Raw genomic sequence first — 17,810 nt, forward strand, 5'->3', positions numbered from 1 at the left:
CATTCAGAAGCAGACATAGAGCTGCGGCCTCATTATTCTGTATCTTTGTACAAACATCACTGAAATTGCAAATAACTTTTTTCTTTACTCCCACACTATCAGAAGGCAGACACTTTTCTCCCATCTTTTTCAAGTGAAGTCTTACTATTACTCAAAAAATCCAATTTAAGCTCGGAATGAAATATAGATTTCCTCTACACATTTTATTTTGGACTGACAGGCCTGGCACCCAAAGAGAAGAAAGATTAACATGTTATAAACACAGGAATAAGTTACTTACTAGACATAAAAGACATGTGACATAGCAATACAATAATGAACAATCCTTTTTGTAAAGTCAATGTAATACACCAAAAAAAAGAAAAATCCATTGGAATGAGGATCACAGTGGAGTTAATGGAGCATTTCATGGTTTCACTGGAAATAATTCTTAAGAAAGCTCCTGATTCATAACCATGGTTTGGGGAATAACAAGAACATGTGCAATAATGCCAGGAGAAATGTATATGAGATCAAGAAAAAGTAATTGTGTTGCACTTCTGCATTCTATTACGACAAAAAAGTAAAGTTTTCCCAGAAAGTACTTGAATTACCACACTAAATGAACAATAAATATAAATTGGAAGATGGACCAGCTCAAAATCAGAAAGCAAGATCCAAGTAAAAACAAAATGGTCCCAACCATTTGTTTTTCATGAAGTTCAATAGTGAGCACCATTTCAGACACAGCTCTCTGTAGAAGCAGAAGTATCTGAGCAACTCAACACCATCTGTGTTGGGGAAGGCCCAGAACTGAGGCTTCTTGTTCCCCTGGCAGGTATTGAACCACTGCATTTTCACATAAAAGCAGTCAGGATCAGCTACACCACATATATGATGACTTGGAAATGTTCTACACGTTTCAAATGCAGTGTGAACCTCTTCACAGATGCTGTGTCCTTTCAGAGACTTCAGCAGAGCTCAGAGCCTGGAGAACATAGCTGCTACCTGCCCATGTCTGCCAGACACCAAGGTTGGTGGTCTGAAACCTTTGTGCCTTCAAGTGTTTCACATTTTATATTCTAGTTTGATTCTGTGAAAGAAAATGTCAGTACACGCTGACCTAAAAATGCTCATTCTGCCACGTATCATTCATGAAATCTGATCTCCAATATGCAGAGGAAATAGCTGTACTATAAGATTGCCATCTTACTTAATTGAAGGTAACTGTCTGCAAATCCTTGCATTTTCTGATCAATTAGATCCCCCACAACCACCCAAATCATGACTAATTCAGTTTTCCAGAAGTGATAATATTAAAGTACCTAAAAAAAACAGTTTGAAAAGATGCCTAAAACATATTAGTGTATCTACAAGATAATTTCATAATTTTTCAAATGGACCATAAAATACAAAGGTCTTAATGGAATTCCAGTTGTTGTATTTAGAGAGATATCAAAATATTCTATGTCTATTTTGTGTCTGAATGACTCCATTAAAATCAAGGACAAATAATATAGACCCCAATGAGTATTGGCTCAAACACTGTAGAGTCTGTACAGGAAAAGAAACCAAAACACATCTTCCTAATTTTCAAGCAATATTTCAGGCAACAAAATACTATTTTTTAAATTAAAAACAGTTCAAACAACTCTGCTATCAGTTACTTTTACCAAGGTTTAAAGGAATCATCAAAAGTTTTGATTCTTTAATAGAGTTCTTTTTTCCAAAAGGTTTTAATTTTGTTGGAATGTGGAGCAAAAATAAGGATTTAAGACTCAATTTGTGCTTTATGAAATGTTTTCAAGCTTTAGTCATTAATAAATTTGATATTTGCAATTCAATATCTTCAGTTTCAGTTGAATTTTAAGTTGCATTTTTACAGTAGAAGTAAAGCTAATATAGTTTTTTCAGACTTTTCTACAGAGACGTGAAGTCACATTTACCTAATTTTACATGGTAATCCTCAGACATCAGAATTATAAACTTAGACAAAGATTAATCATTTTTAATCAACATTTTTTCTCTGTTTACTATCAAATTATACAATCACCTGTTTATTTTTTCCCAAAGAACCCCAAATATTCCCATGCAAGGTTTTCCCAGTCACACCCTATGGATGATGTAGAGTTTTGGAATAGAACTTGCTTCAAGAAATTTGACCAAGGATGTGTCTTTATCCCTGAATATCTTGGAAGCAGTAACTAAACCCATCTTCTGTCCAGCATTGTCCAAAGCAGAAAAGTCACAGAACTCTTGCCACCTCTGCCAGTGTGTACTGGGAGTCCTGACACAGGAAACACACCTGCATCTTCTGAGAAAAACACACCCACTTGATCTTAGTACAGGATTTAAATATAGTGAAAGGGGGAGTTAAACTCTTCTATGGAGACAAATGAGCCTTAGAAGTGTCAGTGTCAGATTACAACAGAAGCAGAGTTGGTATTCAAGAGTAAGATGGGAAGATTGGGACCACAGGGATGGGTGGTCTCTGTCCATGTCAGAGGAAGAACCACAAAGCACCTGAGGTGTGTGAGATCCCAGAGGACAGCAGAGAGTTGCATGGGGCCAGCAGGAGCCAGGAAAGCTTTGTGGGCAGCCTGATGACAGCACTGCCTGCTGCTGTACCTGCTGTGCTCAGAGAAACAGGGCTTCAGGCACATCCTCTGGAACCATGGAGGGCTCTTGCCAAGAAGTGCCTGGATATTCTTTCTAACAGGAACTGTTCATCGAGGTTCTGAAAAATAAATGCTGCCAAAAGCTGTGCACCTGAAAATTACTGATTGCATAGCTCCACGTGAGTACTTTACAATGGCTAGTTGTAGTTTCTAATGCAATCTTAGAGGAGCGTTATAGAGAGCTAGTTATGACACCAATGACATTTACCAGTGATCTTCCACAATTTGTATTATGAAACATCTGATAAATGTTTTTCTCATGACCTTTGTGATGGTTCTTCACTTCATTAGCTCTGGAATATCTGGTGACTGTATTTGCCTCTTCCCTCTGATTGAAGCATCCAGGGTATTTTTCTCGTTTCCATAAATCAGACTTATCTATTTAAGACTTTTAAAAAACTCCCTTCCTATAGGGATGTTTTGATAAAATTATTTATTATTAAGAATTCAAGTTCTATGTGAAATTTTTATAATATGCCTTTTCCAGCAAAATTGATTTTCATCAATAATTATTGTTCAAATTATTTTCAGAGTTGCTGATCATAAAGAAGGTATAAACTACAGTAGATTATGTGGTACATAACAAGACTAAATGCAGTAGTGAAAAAACAAGTAGCTGGCATTATGCAATGGACCATATTTTTACTGGTCATAATTTGCTTACATTTAATGCTTCTTTACCATAGCTTTACAAAATTTATAAGTACACTTCAAGTTTTCCCTTCCTCTTTATATTAAACTAAAAAAATATCCTAGGAGCTCAGTCTTTACAGATGCTCAACTACTTCCTAGATGCAAATGACTCTCTATCATCTCTTTTAAGTGCTGATTTTTGTTGCAGAAAAATTAAATATACAGCAATTACATTCTGGGCAGAAACATTACAAACTCATATTATCTGGTTTTTCTCATTGAAATTAATATTTTAATTATACAAGAAGTTTTCTAATCAAGTATCCTTGTAAAACCTCAGTTATATCATTCTGACACTATAAGTTTAAAATAAAATTCCTTAAAATATGTGTTCTATATTTTCTGAAGCAGGGAAAAGTCCTATTTTCTAAGTGTGTTTCAACCACCACAAAAGAGATTTAGTAAATAAAGTTGTGCACAGTGTTACAGTAACCAGCTCTCAATAAATTTCCTAGTCAGTTTTTTATACTGCAATTACTTCCACTTCTAACTGCTGCACAAGTAATGAAACAATTCTCATTCCTTCTGATAATTCTTATTTCTTTCCCATATCTTAGCAAAAGGCCAAACTAAACTCTCAGAACAACTCAACTCTTGCCATATTAAGAATGGAATTGAAACCATTGTCAGTGGGACAGCACAGGGAATGGCTAAACCAGCATGACAGGTTTCTGCCTTTCTTTTTTTCATTCTAGCAAATATTAGGGTAATTCCAACATGTTAAGTGATACACTTTGGCAGGGTGTCCTTTCTACTAACTTACTTCCCTTTAAAAATAATTTAAAAATATTTAAAAATAAATAAATATTAAATATTTATTTTTTAATACACTGAATGTTCATTGGCACACTTAACAAGGATAATCCTATACCTTGGATTGTTACCTATGAAAAAGAAGTACAAGACAGAACAAAATACACAGATGAGAGGAGCACAACAGTAATTTAAGATTTACAGCTGAAGGGGAGTATTTAGGGTTTTTTTCAGATAAGTCCTTTCGAAAGAGCTTTTGGACAAAACTTACAACCAAACAATGGTGCTGCCTGGTACTTTGTGCACATTATCTTTGATAAAGGCAGTTTCTACTGGGACAGAGAGACCTGAGCCTGTAGCCCAGGGGATATGTTGAGAGCAAGCTCTCTTCTCTTCTGACCCAGCAGAATAAGCATGGACAGCAAAATAACTCATGAAGACTAACACTTAGAGAACAGGGTAAAATTAATACTTTTTTTTCAGTGCAGTAATAAATTAAAGCAGCCAAACTGAAAAATGGAAGTGCAGGATGAAAAGATTATTACTGTTCATTTAAGACATGATCCACAGGTTTTTTTTGGAATTTTTCCTTCCTTTCTTGTGCTCCTTTTAATTTTCTTTCATCATTTTCCAGCTTCATCATGCTATCTACTTTCTGCCAGATGTGTAATTATCAGAGGGACTCAAGAAGGGATGCTGGCTCTTCCCTATCTTTGCTTCATGGGGACTGGAAAATCTCTTTTCACCATGATGCCCCAATCAATGTTTCCCATTTTAACTGTCTAAACAGCAAGCAGTGCTCACTACAGTATTTTAAAACTCAGGAAGACCTGGAGCCTATTGCACTTCCCACCAATAAATGACCAGCCAGTGACCCGTAAAAGATCAGCCAGAGTTACAATTGTGCCCATCCAGAACTCAGGGATAAGATGGAAATGTGACAAGAGTAGAGAGAAGGATAGTGACTTAGTGCTTCTGTTCTCGTTTTCCAGCTATTTAGGTGCCCATGAACATTCCAGTCACACTGCATTTTCCAAGCAACATGCAAAGCACGTCTGTGATATGGCAAGAGACAGATTTGATAAGATGGACAGCATTTACACATGTACTGCCTTTGCAAAAGACCTTCTGAAGCAGTCTGGCCTTGTTTTTCAGCACTTGGTGCTATTCAAAGTAGCCCAGAAGGGTATCAAACAACTTGCAGAAAAACTGTTAACATTTTCTTTATAATCCTTTCATGGCCTGGTCAGTAATCCAGTTGCATCCCACTGTCCTTCTGAGAGGACTTGAAAGAAATCATGTGTTTCCAGTGCCAGTAAATAATATGCTTTAAGATGACAAGGGCTTAAAAAGCTATGATTGAAAATTTATGATCTGAAAATACATGAAGGGACACATTTACAGGGCATGGCTGAAGTGAAACAGATTCTGGAAGCTACCTAGTTGGCAACATTTACTGGAGGAGTGAGGAAGCTACCTGTATTCAAAGATGGCATTGCACAGAACTCAGAATAATATTTAAAGATTAAACAACGGTTCTAATATTCCAATAGCCTGTACCCAATATTGATTATGGCCAGATTAATTTTACTTATCCTAGACAACCAAAATACAGTTAATCATCTCCCCACACTGGTCATCTCCTCTCTAGTTGTTCATTAACCTTATTTACATTCTCCTCAGATAGTATAAATACTCTTTTGTTCTATTTAATGCAGACTTTGGGCATGAGGGATTGCTTAAACACCATGAACACATTGGCTGTCTTTCAGCTTTCATTTGCAGCCTTCCCCAGATTCAAAACTGCCACCAAGGGCTCTTTTATTTCCCTCTCTCATATTTCACTCTCTCATATTTCACTCTCATGTCTGGGTGGTCAACAGATTGGTATTTTGTAGCAGATTTTCACCTAACAATGCAGCTGCTCTCTTTATCACCATATACAAGTCCTTATGCCTTTATCATAATTTTCCTTTTGATTAACTGCCTGTTCTGGAAATAACAAAGAGCTGTGCTAACCATACTCGGACACATGTAGAGTCCCTGACTTTTTCTTCTCTGCCCTTGAAGAATCTCTTGGTACATATTCTTCCATTATGAAGCCTGATGCTTGAAGTGACCTAGGTCAGAAGCCAAAGTCCATGCCATGGTGGGAGCTGTGGAGCACTCTGGTTAAGGCAGGCTCCTGACAGGGCTTCCTGGGTCTGCCTCCTCCTGCTGTGAACTGCAGGTGGGGAGCTAGGCTGCTCTCTGATGGAGGTTATCCAATATCCATATTTCTCCTATCATATTCTGCTTTGGGTGGAAATCACCTCCCACTGGTCTACACGTGGCCCTCTTTTGCCAGTAATAGCATATTGTTTGGCACCCTGTTCATCTCTTGTGTCAGTTTGGTGTGGAAAGTCGCTTGGTGACAAGCAGTGAATATGTTCTCTACTGGCTCCAGATTTGTGAGAAAGTGTTCTTGCTGAAACTGTGGCTATGGTCTGTGGATCCAAGAGGCCATAAACTGTGCCATCCCATGAAAGTCCAAAGGAAGGCTCTAAGTCTCAATCTGAGGAATGATTCTAGTGTTATTTGACCCCATACTAGGACATTAGAGAGAGTGAGCTCTGTATCAAAAGCCTTCTTACAGAAGAAAAATGTGACAATTGAATTTGTAAGAATATGTGAGACTTTATATGTGAGGGGAAAAGAAACACAAATAAAGAGGGATAAATGGAAATAGGGAGACCTCAATTTCATTTCCTGAAGGCATCTTAAAGTTCTGAGACTGCTGTTTTCTAAAGATGAAAGAGATCTCTGGCATTCCCAAAGACCCACTCATTTAAAATACTTTCCTGAGGGGAACCGGCCATGTGGCCCAGGAAACTTTCAGCACAATCAAAGACAATCCATGAATTTAGAAAAGCTGAGCAACTCTTTCTTAGCAGGTGAAACAAAGTCTAAAAGGTACTGAGTACATTTAAGAACTTATTGTCAATATCTAGACTTTGATGCTAGGGATGTTGGATGTGCTTTTACCTGCTCTTGAAAGCAGGTGGCTCTGAAGGCAGAGACGACCCTCACAGAATTTTCATGAGCAATATTTCTGCATCCTGAGAAGAATGATTATTAATCTAGATCAAAACAAGTGCTAAAGGATTGGACTGAGAGGAGGGCAGCATTAACTAAGATCACATCTAAGATGGAACTCTCCACCAGCAGTGCAGTTTCTCCACTCTGACCTACCTAACAGCTTTAACAGGTGTCATTATCTTTCAGTATCTGTATGTCTATCAGGTAGTCTTTCTTTCAGGAAGCTCTATTTCAATATTTTTCATGATATGAGATTTGTCTTCACTATATACGATTTTCCTGTTTCTAAGCTTGGGAAGATATAATTTAAATGATCCATACATATTAAAAATAGACATGCACACAAAAGGGCTCAGGACAGGTTAACAGAAGTCTGGCTAATGTCAGGGTTGCTGGGTGAGGTACAAGCAAAGGCAGTAAGATCACCACACATCAAGTTCACCATTAGTTTTTTTACCATGCTAGTTTACCAGAATTTCTAGGAGACTGGAAAGTCAGGGAATATATTCATCTCAGTGAACATCAGATGACCTAACCATTGCAACACAACTTGTCTGGCTGATTGAAAACTTGGAATAAAGACACCTTTTGTTCATCAGTACCCAGACTCTCCAGTCAGCCTATTGAAATAAGAAATATCCAATAAGAAAACTGGAATGCTGAGGGCATCCAGCAAATTTGTAAGAGCAGGTAACACACATAAATATTTTATTTCTGCTCTTTACTCTACATTCCTCTGTTTCTGAAGAATGCTGGCTGAAATGCCACTCACTCGGTAGATCCACCAGGTGGAATAGAACTGAACTGCTCCAGTCAACACGAGGGGGAGCACAGACACATCTATCAAACTGACACAGCCCTTGCACTTGATGAGCTTGGTGGAATGAGCCTTCCACCCCCAGTTTTTGTTACGCCAGTGAGTGATGAATCAGAGATATTTCTGACATTTGAAAGCAATTCAAGGTGAGAGAAGGGAGAAGAGTGGTATTTGCCAGTCAGAACTATAAATAAATTTTTCAGCACTAAAACTCCTCCAAAGCTTTTTAAATAGGCTAAAATTTTATGTTATTCCCTAAGGATAGGCATGCTATCTCTGTGTCATTTCTTTATATGCAGTCACACAGAGAGCAGGTAGGAGTTTGTCTTCCTTCATAACTACAATAAATCTATCCTTGTTTCTTACGCTGTTGGTAGGATTTTCAGACCTGACCCAGTGTTTTTAGAATTAGAGGAATTAATTAAGTTGATGGGATTTTTCACAGTAATTCATGTTCTTAGAAAGGCTAATGAGTCAAGATATTAACTTGTAATGACATTAGTATACGTTTACTTGATGACTGGGTTTATACTCTAATTTGTAGTCACACAGCATTTCATCAGGAAAAGTGACTCATGATTACTGCAAAAAAAAAAAAAAGTAACTACATTTACAGATAATGACATGCAAAGTTTTCTTTATGTTTTCTCTCTGTGGTGTCAGAGACAGCAAATAACTTGAAAAAGGAAAGAAGGCCAGCCTCTATTTTTGGAGACAGCAATATCAGCCATGTTGGTAAGATTAGCAGTGTGGTTGGATTTACACAGATCAATATGAGAATGATTGAAGACCTCAGTGGATTTTTGCACTTCTGAAGGACAGAGGTTAAATGGGCACCAGCCATATTTCCACTAAGCCAACCACAACTCACAGTGAAGTAGAAAATATTCTTTGTTGATCTCTGATAGCCATCTAAAATAAGATAAAAATTAAACTAGATATAAAGGCAAGACCTAAATGTAAATGACAGTGAGAGGAAATGTTTGTCTTGTATGTTATAGTCAAAGTGCATTCTGCAGGAAGCATTTTTTCTCTCTGAGAGAACATTTAACACATCAATACTGAAACATATTCTGAGATATTGTGTGGACAAATTCTACAGATGAAATATAGGGATTTTGATGGAGTTGATTTATGCCAACTTATCCAAGTCTGGGATACTTTTAAAAAGTCAGATCAGAAACATGACAACATATGATAGGAAAATGAAACAAAAGAATAAATATTCATCTTCTGTCATATTCATCTTCCTATAAAAGAGGAATAAAACTTAAAAATATATTATGTGAACAGAATAAAAAGTAAATTTTTATGTCAGATTTCTCCTATAGTTACTGTAAATCCAAGATATTCTTGATCACTGCTGAAATGAACCCATATGGTGAGTAAAGAACTGTTTTAAAGTTCAATTTGCAGAAAAAATACCTGGCAAAAAAACCCCAAAAGACTACAGATAATTCCAATCTGTAACTGCTCATTCTCTTTCTTGAAATGTCCAGTCTTGGGGAAATGTTGGATAACCACATTTTCCTCTTTACTTGCTTGGTACAGAAACAATGCATGCGTGATCTAGCACGGTTATGAAAGACTTATTTATTTGTATGGAGGGAGCCAAAACAGATACTTGCTTCAAAACACACAAAATTAAGGTCAATTCTTTCATCATTCATGCACAAAAAATAACACCATTCTATCATTTGATGAGTGAGATACTACCCACTAAAATGAATATCAGAATCAACTCTATAGGCCATAAATAAATATATTTCATTTTAACTTTCTGTTTAATTTCATTGACATTGGGATTTTTTTGTTGTTGTATATCATTAAAATATTGGCAAAGGAAACACCAAGGGTGCAAAAAGCTGTGGGGTGAATACGGGTAACACTGTTTTGTAATACCCACAGAATAATTAAACTAATCTTTGTAAAAACATTCTTTAATCAATTTACTTGGTTTTTCTGCCTGCAAAGTGCTTTTGATTTAATCATGACTTTTTTTTGCTTGTTTACCATTCAGAAAACTTATGTGAATTGAATTCTGCCTGGAAGAACTATTCTTCCTACTTATCTTTTGGTTTTCTTAACCTGTGTACATGCTTTTATTTTAGGAAAAAAAAATAGTTGAATGAATTAGAAACAAAGGCACTCTATTTTTCTCCATGGATAGACTGACACTTCAGGTGCATACAGATATGTAAAAGTGAAACAGAAAATAACTATAAAAAGAGGAAGTTATAAAAAGAAGGCTGCATTCATGTCATCACAGAAATAAATTATTAGACAGAATGATCACATTGCAATAATCCTAGAGAATGTATTGATAATGAAGTCAAATTCATTCCACCTTGCTTTGATAGCCTAAAGGATGATGTGAAGTTTAATACAGTCTTAAAGCCAATTAAGAGGAAGACACTTTCAGTTCTTGAAACAGAAGTCTAAGTTAGATGAAATAACTTCTTTTCTATGGATACTTCTTTTCCTCTGTTACCTGTTGGGGCAGTTTGCATGGGTTACCTTAAACTGGAAATTTACATTAGGTATGACTTTAGGGAACCAAGAAAAAAAAGAAAATTAGTGCATGTATCTGGGACACAACTGGATCTGTTTTACCTGTGCAACTAATAAATACAAGCAATTTCAAACATGGATATTCAGATGACCAAGACAGGTTAAAGATCTTCAAAAACCACATCCACAATACGTGCTGATGCTATGTGACCATACAGACAGCATATTGACATATATTGCTGAAGACATCCCCTAATAATGCTCATCATGGCAACTCTCTGGCCATAGAAGTCATAAAATCTCTTTCTAAAAGGCCTTTTGTGCTTTATGCATCATGGAGGTTTAGCTCTCATTCCTTGCACAAGATTGCAAGAAAAAATATGTGTTATAAATAATCCTAACAAACTCCCAATAGTCCCATGGCTCCATTTTTTAATAATTCATTTTTCTTACCTTCTATAAGCTTCCCTGTCTGCTCTGCATTGCCTCCAGGCAAGATCTTGGCAATGTAAGCTCCAATTTCCCCACTGCTTCCTGGAATTTCTTTCCCACCTACAACTCGGATTCCCAGTCCATTGCCTGTGATCAAAAGAGAGAAAACTTTGAACAGAAATGAAGCAATAAATAATTCACTGGAAAGAAAAAGGAAGAGAACAAGTCATCAGAAGTTACTGAAAATGTCCCAAATAACTTCTGTCTGTGACTGGAAGATTAAGGTTAACTGCAGTCACATCTAAAGACTTAACTTTGGGAAGATCTTGAGTAGCTACTGCATGACTGACATAACACAAACAATCGAGACACTAAAAATTACACTGAAGCTCATTCTATCTTCTTCTGACAATCTATTTGCAGTATTAATAAATTGAATTAAATTGCTAGAAATCCACATGAAATGTGAGTTCAAAGGATAGATTTATCCTATGCCTACAATATGATTGCAATTTAGCTGAGAAATTATAATATCTGAGCTTCTAGAATCACATAATTGTGGAGACATTGACAGAGATCCTTTAGCTTGCTCTTTCGAGCAGCAAAGCATGTACATTACATGAACCTGTACTTGGCAGATGCTATTATTGTTCTTAAATATTTTCTTTTAATTGACATCATTCACATCAAAGGATGTGCAAATTAATGGTGGGAAAAGCATACAAAAATTCTGTACATACATTAAATCACATATTTTCTTCCTTTTTAAAAAAGTACGGAGATAAAAACATTTTCATCACCCATTATTTTAGCAGAAGAGAAGCAGATCCCTAACCTCCCTTATGTACAAAATAATGGGAGTGAAAACAAAAGCTTAAAATATAAAGTAATAAAATAATATTATGCGTTGTCAAATTTTCATGTTATTTTGCTTTAAAAATAAACAAAAACAACAAAACCTCCTATACTAGTTAAACAATTTTTTTCTTTGAAGAAAGTTCCATATGAGATGATCACACTTTGGTCTGGGAATTAAATGGCTTATTTACCCACCTTTATTGAGTAAATAATAATACAAACAAAAACATAATGGCTAAATAATTATTTTTCAATTTATTACTTTCATAAGCCAAACCTGATGAGTGATTAGACTAACCAGCTGCAGAAAGGTCACCACACCACCTCTTTGCAAAGCTTTATCTTTTTAGATTAAGGCTTTTCCTTATAATGCTATTAGTGTTTTGTAAGTCAGCCCTGAGTTTGTTTCAGTGTATGGATTGCCACATTCTGTTTCTGACCAAAAACCTTTCCTATAGTATTTCTGTCCAAGTTTATCTAAATCATACTTTTTGACTCAGTTTTCTTCATGATTAGACATTTTCCAAGTAATTTTTTTTAGGAGAGTGATTTTTCAGTTTAATTGAATCAAACTGCATTAATATTTTAAGTTAATACCTTATTTCAGTGCAAATTTGAAATTTTGCACAGGTAGGTAATGTTTATTTTTCCTAAGTTAGAGAAAGCATAACCACAATTCTAAAGATGAGTCTAAATGTCCTTTAAAAGAATTAGACAATACAATTTTTAAAAATAAGTATCTCATTGCATAAAATGAATTCCTACACCTATAAAAACATTTAAACATAATTCCATCCTGAGGACTTAGAAATTCATATGGGCTCTCTGCACAGAGAACTTCTGATCAAGCAGTATGGAAAGAGTCATTAATATGTTTATAGATCTGAAGCTCACAACTGGGAACTATTAAGTACAGTAAATCCAAGAAACAACTATTCTTCATATACAAAACACACAAGGGTACAATGTCTTAACACTCAACACACAGAATTTTCAATGTATCTGTAGGTCTGGCTGCTTTTCATCACAGAGGGGAGGAACTCCTCAGAATCAGGATTTTATCATGACACACAGCATTGGTATTTTTACCTCTCATAGCTTATTTGTGACAGAATGGCAGAGAAGTAGTTTGTATATATATAATGAGTGTACACTTGATTTCAGAGGCATTAGCATGGATACCAACACTAGGGAACTGAAAATCTTCACATATATTTGCTTAGTTTTTGGAGGGTTTTGACCATATTACTGCCAATAAAAGAAAGTACTTTCCATGCTAATAAATGATGATATTTTATTCCTAGATACTTTTAAAGGGCTTGTAGTTTTATGTTTGCAGGCTTCAGAGTCAGGTGTTTGACTGACATTATGTATAAAGTAGAGGTATGCTTGATAAGGCACAATCACAGGAGTTGGTGAGTGTGTGTTTGTGTGTGTTACTTGCAAAAACACTACTAGAAAAACATTTAAATTACAATTTAAATTTAAATTGAGGTTAATTACAAACCCTTCATTCCTGGTAGTCAGAATGAATGAGCTACTTTTCATCCAATGAGCTCTAAGTGCTCTGTTCTGGCTGACAAAGACATATTGCCTGGCTCTTGATGTATTTTCTCATGTAAAGATGGGATTTCAAGCCTATTTATATTTTATGTACTGAAAATGTTGAGCTTATTATTTCTTGAAATGACATTGCCCAGTTCATAACCTTGAATGCAGATAGTTTAAAAATACACATCATATGCTTTCTCAGATCTTTTTTCCACTTGTTTTTATTGTTGTTTTTATTTTTTTAATTTTGAGTCTTAATTTCCATCTCTCAGGCTATTTTGATATAACCATATCATCCTTCTCATTTAGATTTTCAGATTAATGAACTTCTGCTTTCTTTAGAAGACACAGGACCAGTAAACCACCAGAAAGCAAATTGCTGTGATTTGAATAACAGAAGGCACCTTTCTGAAATATGAGCATTGATTTCCATGGAAAATATCTACAGGAAAACATCTCTTCAAAGAGAAATTTACACCTAGAAATCCAATCCTTTTTAGGATGCTTCAAAGCAAGAAGACCAGTAATTAATTTAAACTATTTTTACTGAACTCCCAAGGCTGTGATCCTACTCTCCCATCTAATCCTAACTAAAGCTTTAAGATCAAGCATGCTAAGATAAAAAAAATACCCCAAAACCCTACCCCACCCAAATCAAAAGATATAATGAAATAGATAATAAAATATATACTGCTAAACTTTGACAAGGTTGATCATGCAACTAAATTGCCTTTATACTTTGATAAACAAACAAACAAGGATACTAAATCACTACAGTTAGCTTGTAAGGCACTGATTTATACAGCTGAAGATATGAACAATCAGAGTTTGAGGCTTTAGGTCACCTGCCCAGAGGATGATGGGAAAGTGCTGGATGGAGTTTTTCTGGATTTTACTATGCTTTCTGATGCTGGTTCTCACAGTATCTTTATGGATGAGCTGTCCTGCTGTGGGACGAGTGGGCTCACATTGTTCTTGGTTAAGAACTGGCCAAAGGGCAGAGCTGAAAGGATTCTAGTGAATGAAGTGACAATCTGGCTGGGTTTAAGAGGGTTTTGAATAATACCCTCAACTACAAGCTTCTACTTTTCTTCCACCCTGTATTGGTCAGTAGTGAGACTATAAGGTTTTGGAGGTACCTTCTGACTGAAATTTTGTATTGCATTTTGTTCTATTCTAGTCTAGTCTACTCTAGTCTAGTCTAGTTCGTTCTGTTCTGTTCTAATTCTCATTCCATTCCATTCCATGCCATGCCATTCCATTCTATGCTAGCAAAGACTTGAAGAGCATAATAACTAGAGTTATTTTTGTAAGAAATCCATATTTGGAGGAAAAATATTGAATGGATTTTTTTGCTTTTTGGCAATTAACCAACTATGTGACTTTCAAAAGGACATTTCACTTGTCATTTCATATCCTTCCAGAAACCATAAACTGTTTCATTAGATGTATATTTATATATTACATACTCATTACATATATACATACATATATACATATATATGTGTGTGCATATATATTTATATATACATATATAATGTATGATCAATGACCAACAACCTGACACTAATCAGTTCTATCCCTGGTGACCTGGCAAGCACTGCTGCAAATTCATTTTCAAAATTCATCACTCTTTTTTCCCTTCTTCCACCATGAGGTACTTTCTGTCCCTTTAGATGTATTTATTCTGAACTTCTGTAGCTCAGACACTGTGAAATCCTATCTCCTTGTGTATTTCATTGTGTCTCAGTAGCAACACGGAAGAAAGACTGTAATTTACTTTGCTAGAATATGCTGACTATAACCTGAGTTCTGCAATTACAATTTAGTCTTTTTTGTCCCTTATGGAGATAATAAAGATCAGACTGCTGTCAATCTGTTGCTGTTGCTCTCGGGTCACACACGAAACATCACGAAATTTTACCATCTTTTCACTGCTCTGCTGAGCAGCTCCATTGCAGCCATTAGAGTATAAACAGCCTAGATTTCCTGGAACCATTTCAGCACCCAAGTAATTATTAGCCTTGCCTTTTCAAACAAATGCTGATAACCTCTTACATAAGTCAAAGGTTAAAGGAAAGAAAGAAAAAAAAGAGCAGCAAAAAACTGAACAACTAAAGGCCCAGCAGGGTTTTGATGGTCCTGACTTTATAAAAAAATGAAAATTATTTTTCCAGGGATGCTTTCTCTCATGAAAGTAAACAGCATTCCAGCAGCAAATGCAAGGACTGATTATGTTTAATCCTCACATAGGTTCTATGCAGTAGCCACAACTTCAACACATGCAGGGGAATGCTGGCACATGACCCAGAAGCTCTGTGCAAACATTGTTCATGTGTTAACTCCAGCAAATATTTCCTCTGGACTAATTTTTGAAAGTATGAAGCCATTTGTCTGTCAAATTATATCGCCAAGGAAAGTAAAGAAGCAACTAGAATGTATAACAGATTTTCAGTAATCACACTTGTTTGTGCTAATTGGCACAGGAAACTGTAAGTACGAGCATCAGCAGCAATCTGACTTTTGTCACGGTTAGAAAAAGAGCTATATGAATTTTTAATAGATTTTTAAGTGACTGAACTTTAAGAAATATATTAAAGAAAGTGCTATTGATTTTGATTTCTAAGAGCCTTAAAGTATACCTGTCAAGATGGTAGCTGAAACTCACTATTTCTGTAAACCCATGGTCATTTTAACACCTTTGGATATTGTTTGCTTTGAAGTGAAACCATACAGAAGTAAAATGAGAAAAATTGAAATGGACTTAACTTCAAATTGCACAGCTACAACACCTATCTCTGAGTAGGTTGAAATGGGAGATATGCTTAAATCTCAAAATAGAGATTGTGTTGTGTTTCAGTTCCAGGAGCCAATGCACAGACTTGTCCAAATATGTTTTTCATCACTTTCTAATAATATAAAAAATCCCCCAAACCAGGACAAAACTATAATGGTGAATTACAGCAAGGAAGCACAAGGTTGATCTTTTTTTGATCAAGGTCCAATGGTAGCAAATGCATGAGAAGAAAGCATGCAAATGAGACATTAGGCATGAAAGGCTTCGTAATGTGCCAATGTACCATGTTATAGCAATGAGAACATATCCCCCAAATGAAACAATATGAAACCTTTCAACACTATTTGGCTGTGAATGGAGACAGAACATATCTTCCTCCTGTGTTCATTTACTAGACATTATCTCCTCATTCCTCCTCCAGCCTTATCTAGGCCAGACATATGCTGGGGTGCTGGTAGGCCCTTATCTGCCAGAACAATTTTACACTCTGTTCCATTGTCTGTATGCAACAGAAGGCTCAAACACAATAAAAACATCAGTGACTTCTCCTAGAGAGGTCACAGTTAAAAGTACCATGAAGAAATACAAGCTATTCATTTAGACATTATGTTGTGATAAAGCAATCTCTAAAGTCTGAAGAACAGAGAGAAAGGAAACACGAAAAAGTAAACAAAAATAAGTTAACTCAGAAACTTAAAAATAGCAGGAAAAATATTGTGTATAATAAAATCAAGCCTAAAATTTGTTTACACTGCTATTCTTATGAAATTCTCTGGAATACATAATGTGATGATCCATATCTGAGGTTGGCTGTCTATATAGGTACAACATTTTCAAGAGCATCCTCAAGAGAATTGTTTTGGTGTTTCTAACAAAATTAGCTTCAATGAAGTTGTTCCTAGAAACATGACATGACATGAAACAGCTATTGCATTTCTTGGCCATTGGCAATTAAAGCATAAAATACGCATGAAGTCAAATCACAAGGTGATGAAATTCAGATATATTGCAGTTGTTTTAATAGTACAGCATTGATTTATATCAGCTGCAAATCTGCTGCATGCTGATCTGCACACTGGTTATCATCCTGAAGGATCATAAAATGTTTTATGAATTAGCTTCTTGAAGCATTTATCACATCTACTTGAAAACAAGATAAAGGTCTCTTCTTTTTTGGATGATCTGTCACATCAGAATCTACGGTGCCATCCATGGTAGACTGCAGCTTTAAATACAATATAAAATCTCTTGTAGGTACTTAGTTTCATCTGTGTTTACTGATAGACACCAGTGGCAATAGATGCCTCTGACTGACAGCTGAACCTCCATGGAAATCTGGGGGCTTGACTGAACTCTAACATTCAGTGTGGCAGTGATCTGTTTATGCAGCCTTTTCTGCATGACAGCTATGAGAGCAAATGGAACCTTTATAGCCAGCAGACACATTTCCCTCTCAATTACCTCCACTCAAGAGCCTCAACAAGTGTTCATATATTTAAAAATGCATAAACAGCTGAGCTGCCAAAAAGATTTCATGGAAAGTATTTTAAATACGCACACTAGTGCTTTTCAAATTAAAGTAATTTGGAGAGAAGAGACATAAATATGGACACATAGTCTGTAGCTCTACAGTGTTTCTAACACACAGAAGAATTTGTTTGTT

General features: G+C 35.8%; 1 protein-coding gene across 1 annotated transcript in view; it reads right to left on the minus strand.

The window, feature by feature from the left end:
* PCLO (piccolo presynaptic cytomatrix protein) overlaps nt 1-17,810 on the minus strand; it is a 318,813-nt gene that overhangs the window by 95,239 nt on the left and 205,764 nt on the right. Inside the window, exon 11 of the mRNA XM_063396987.1 lies at nt 10,963-11,088. Within this exon, the coding sequence (XP_063253057.1) occupies nt 10,963-11,088 (126 nt within the window). The remainder of the gene's footprint in view (nt 1-10,962; nt 11,089-17,810) is intronic.

Source organism: Prinia subflava, chromosome 4, assembly GCF_021018805.1.
Source record: "Prinia subflava isolate CZ2003 ecotype Zambia chromosome 4, Cam_Psub_1.2, whole genome shotgun sequence".
Classification (NCBI taxonomy): domain Eukaryota; kingdom Metazoa; phylum Chordata; class Aves; order Passeriformes; family Cisticolidae; genus Prinia; species Prinia subflava.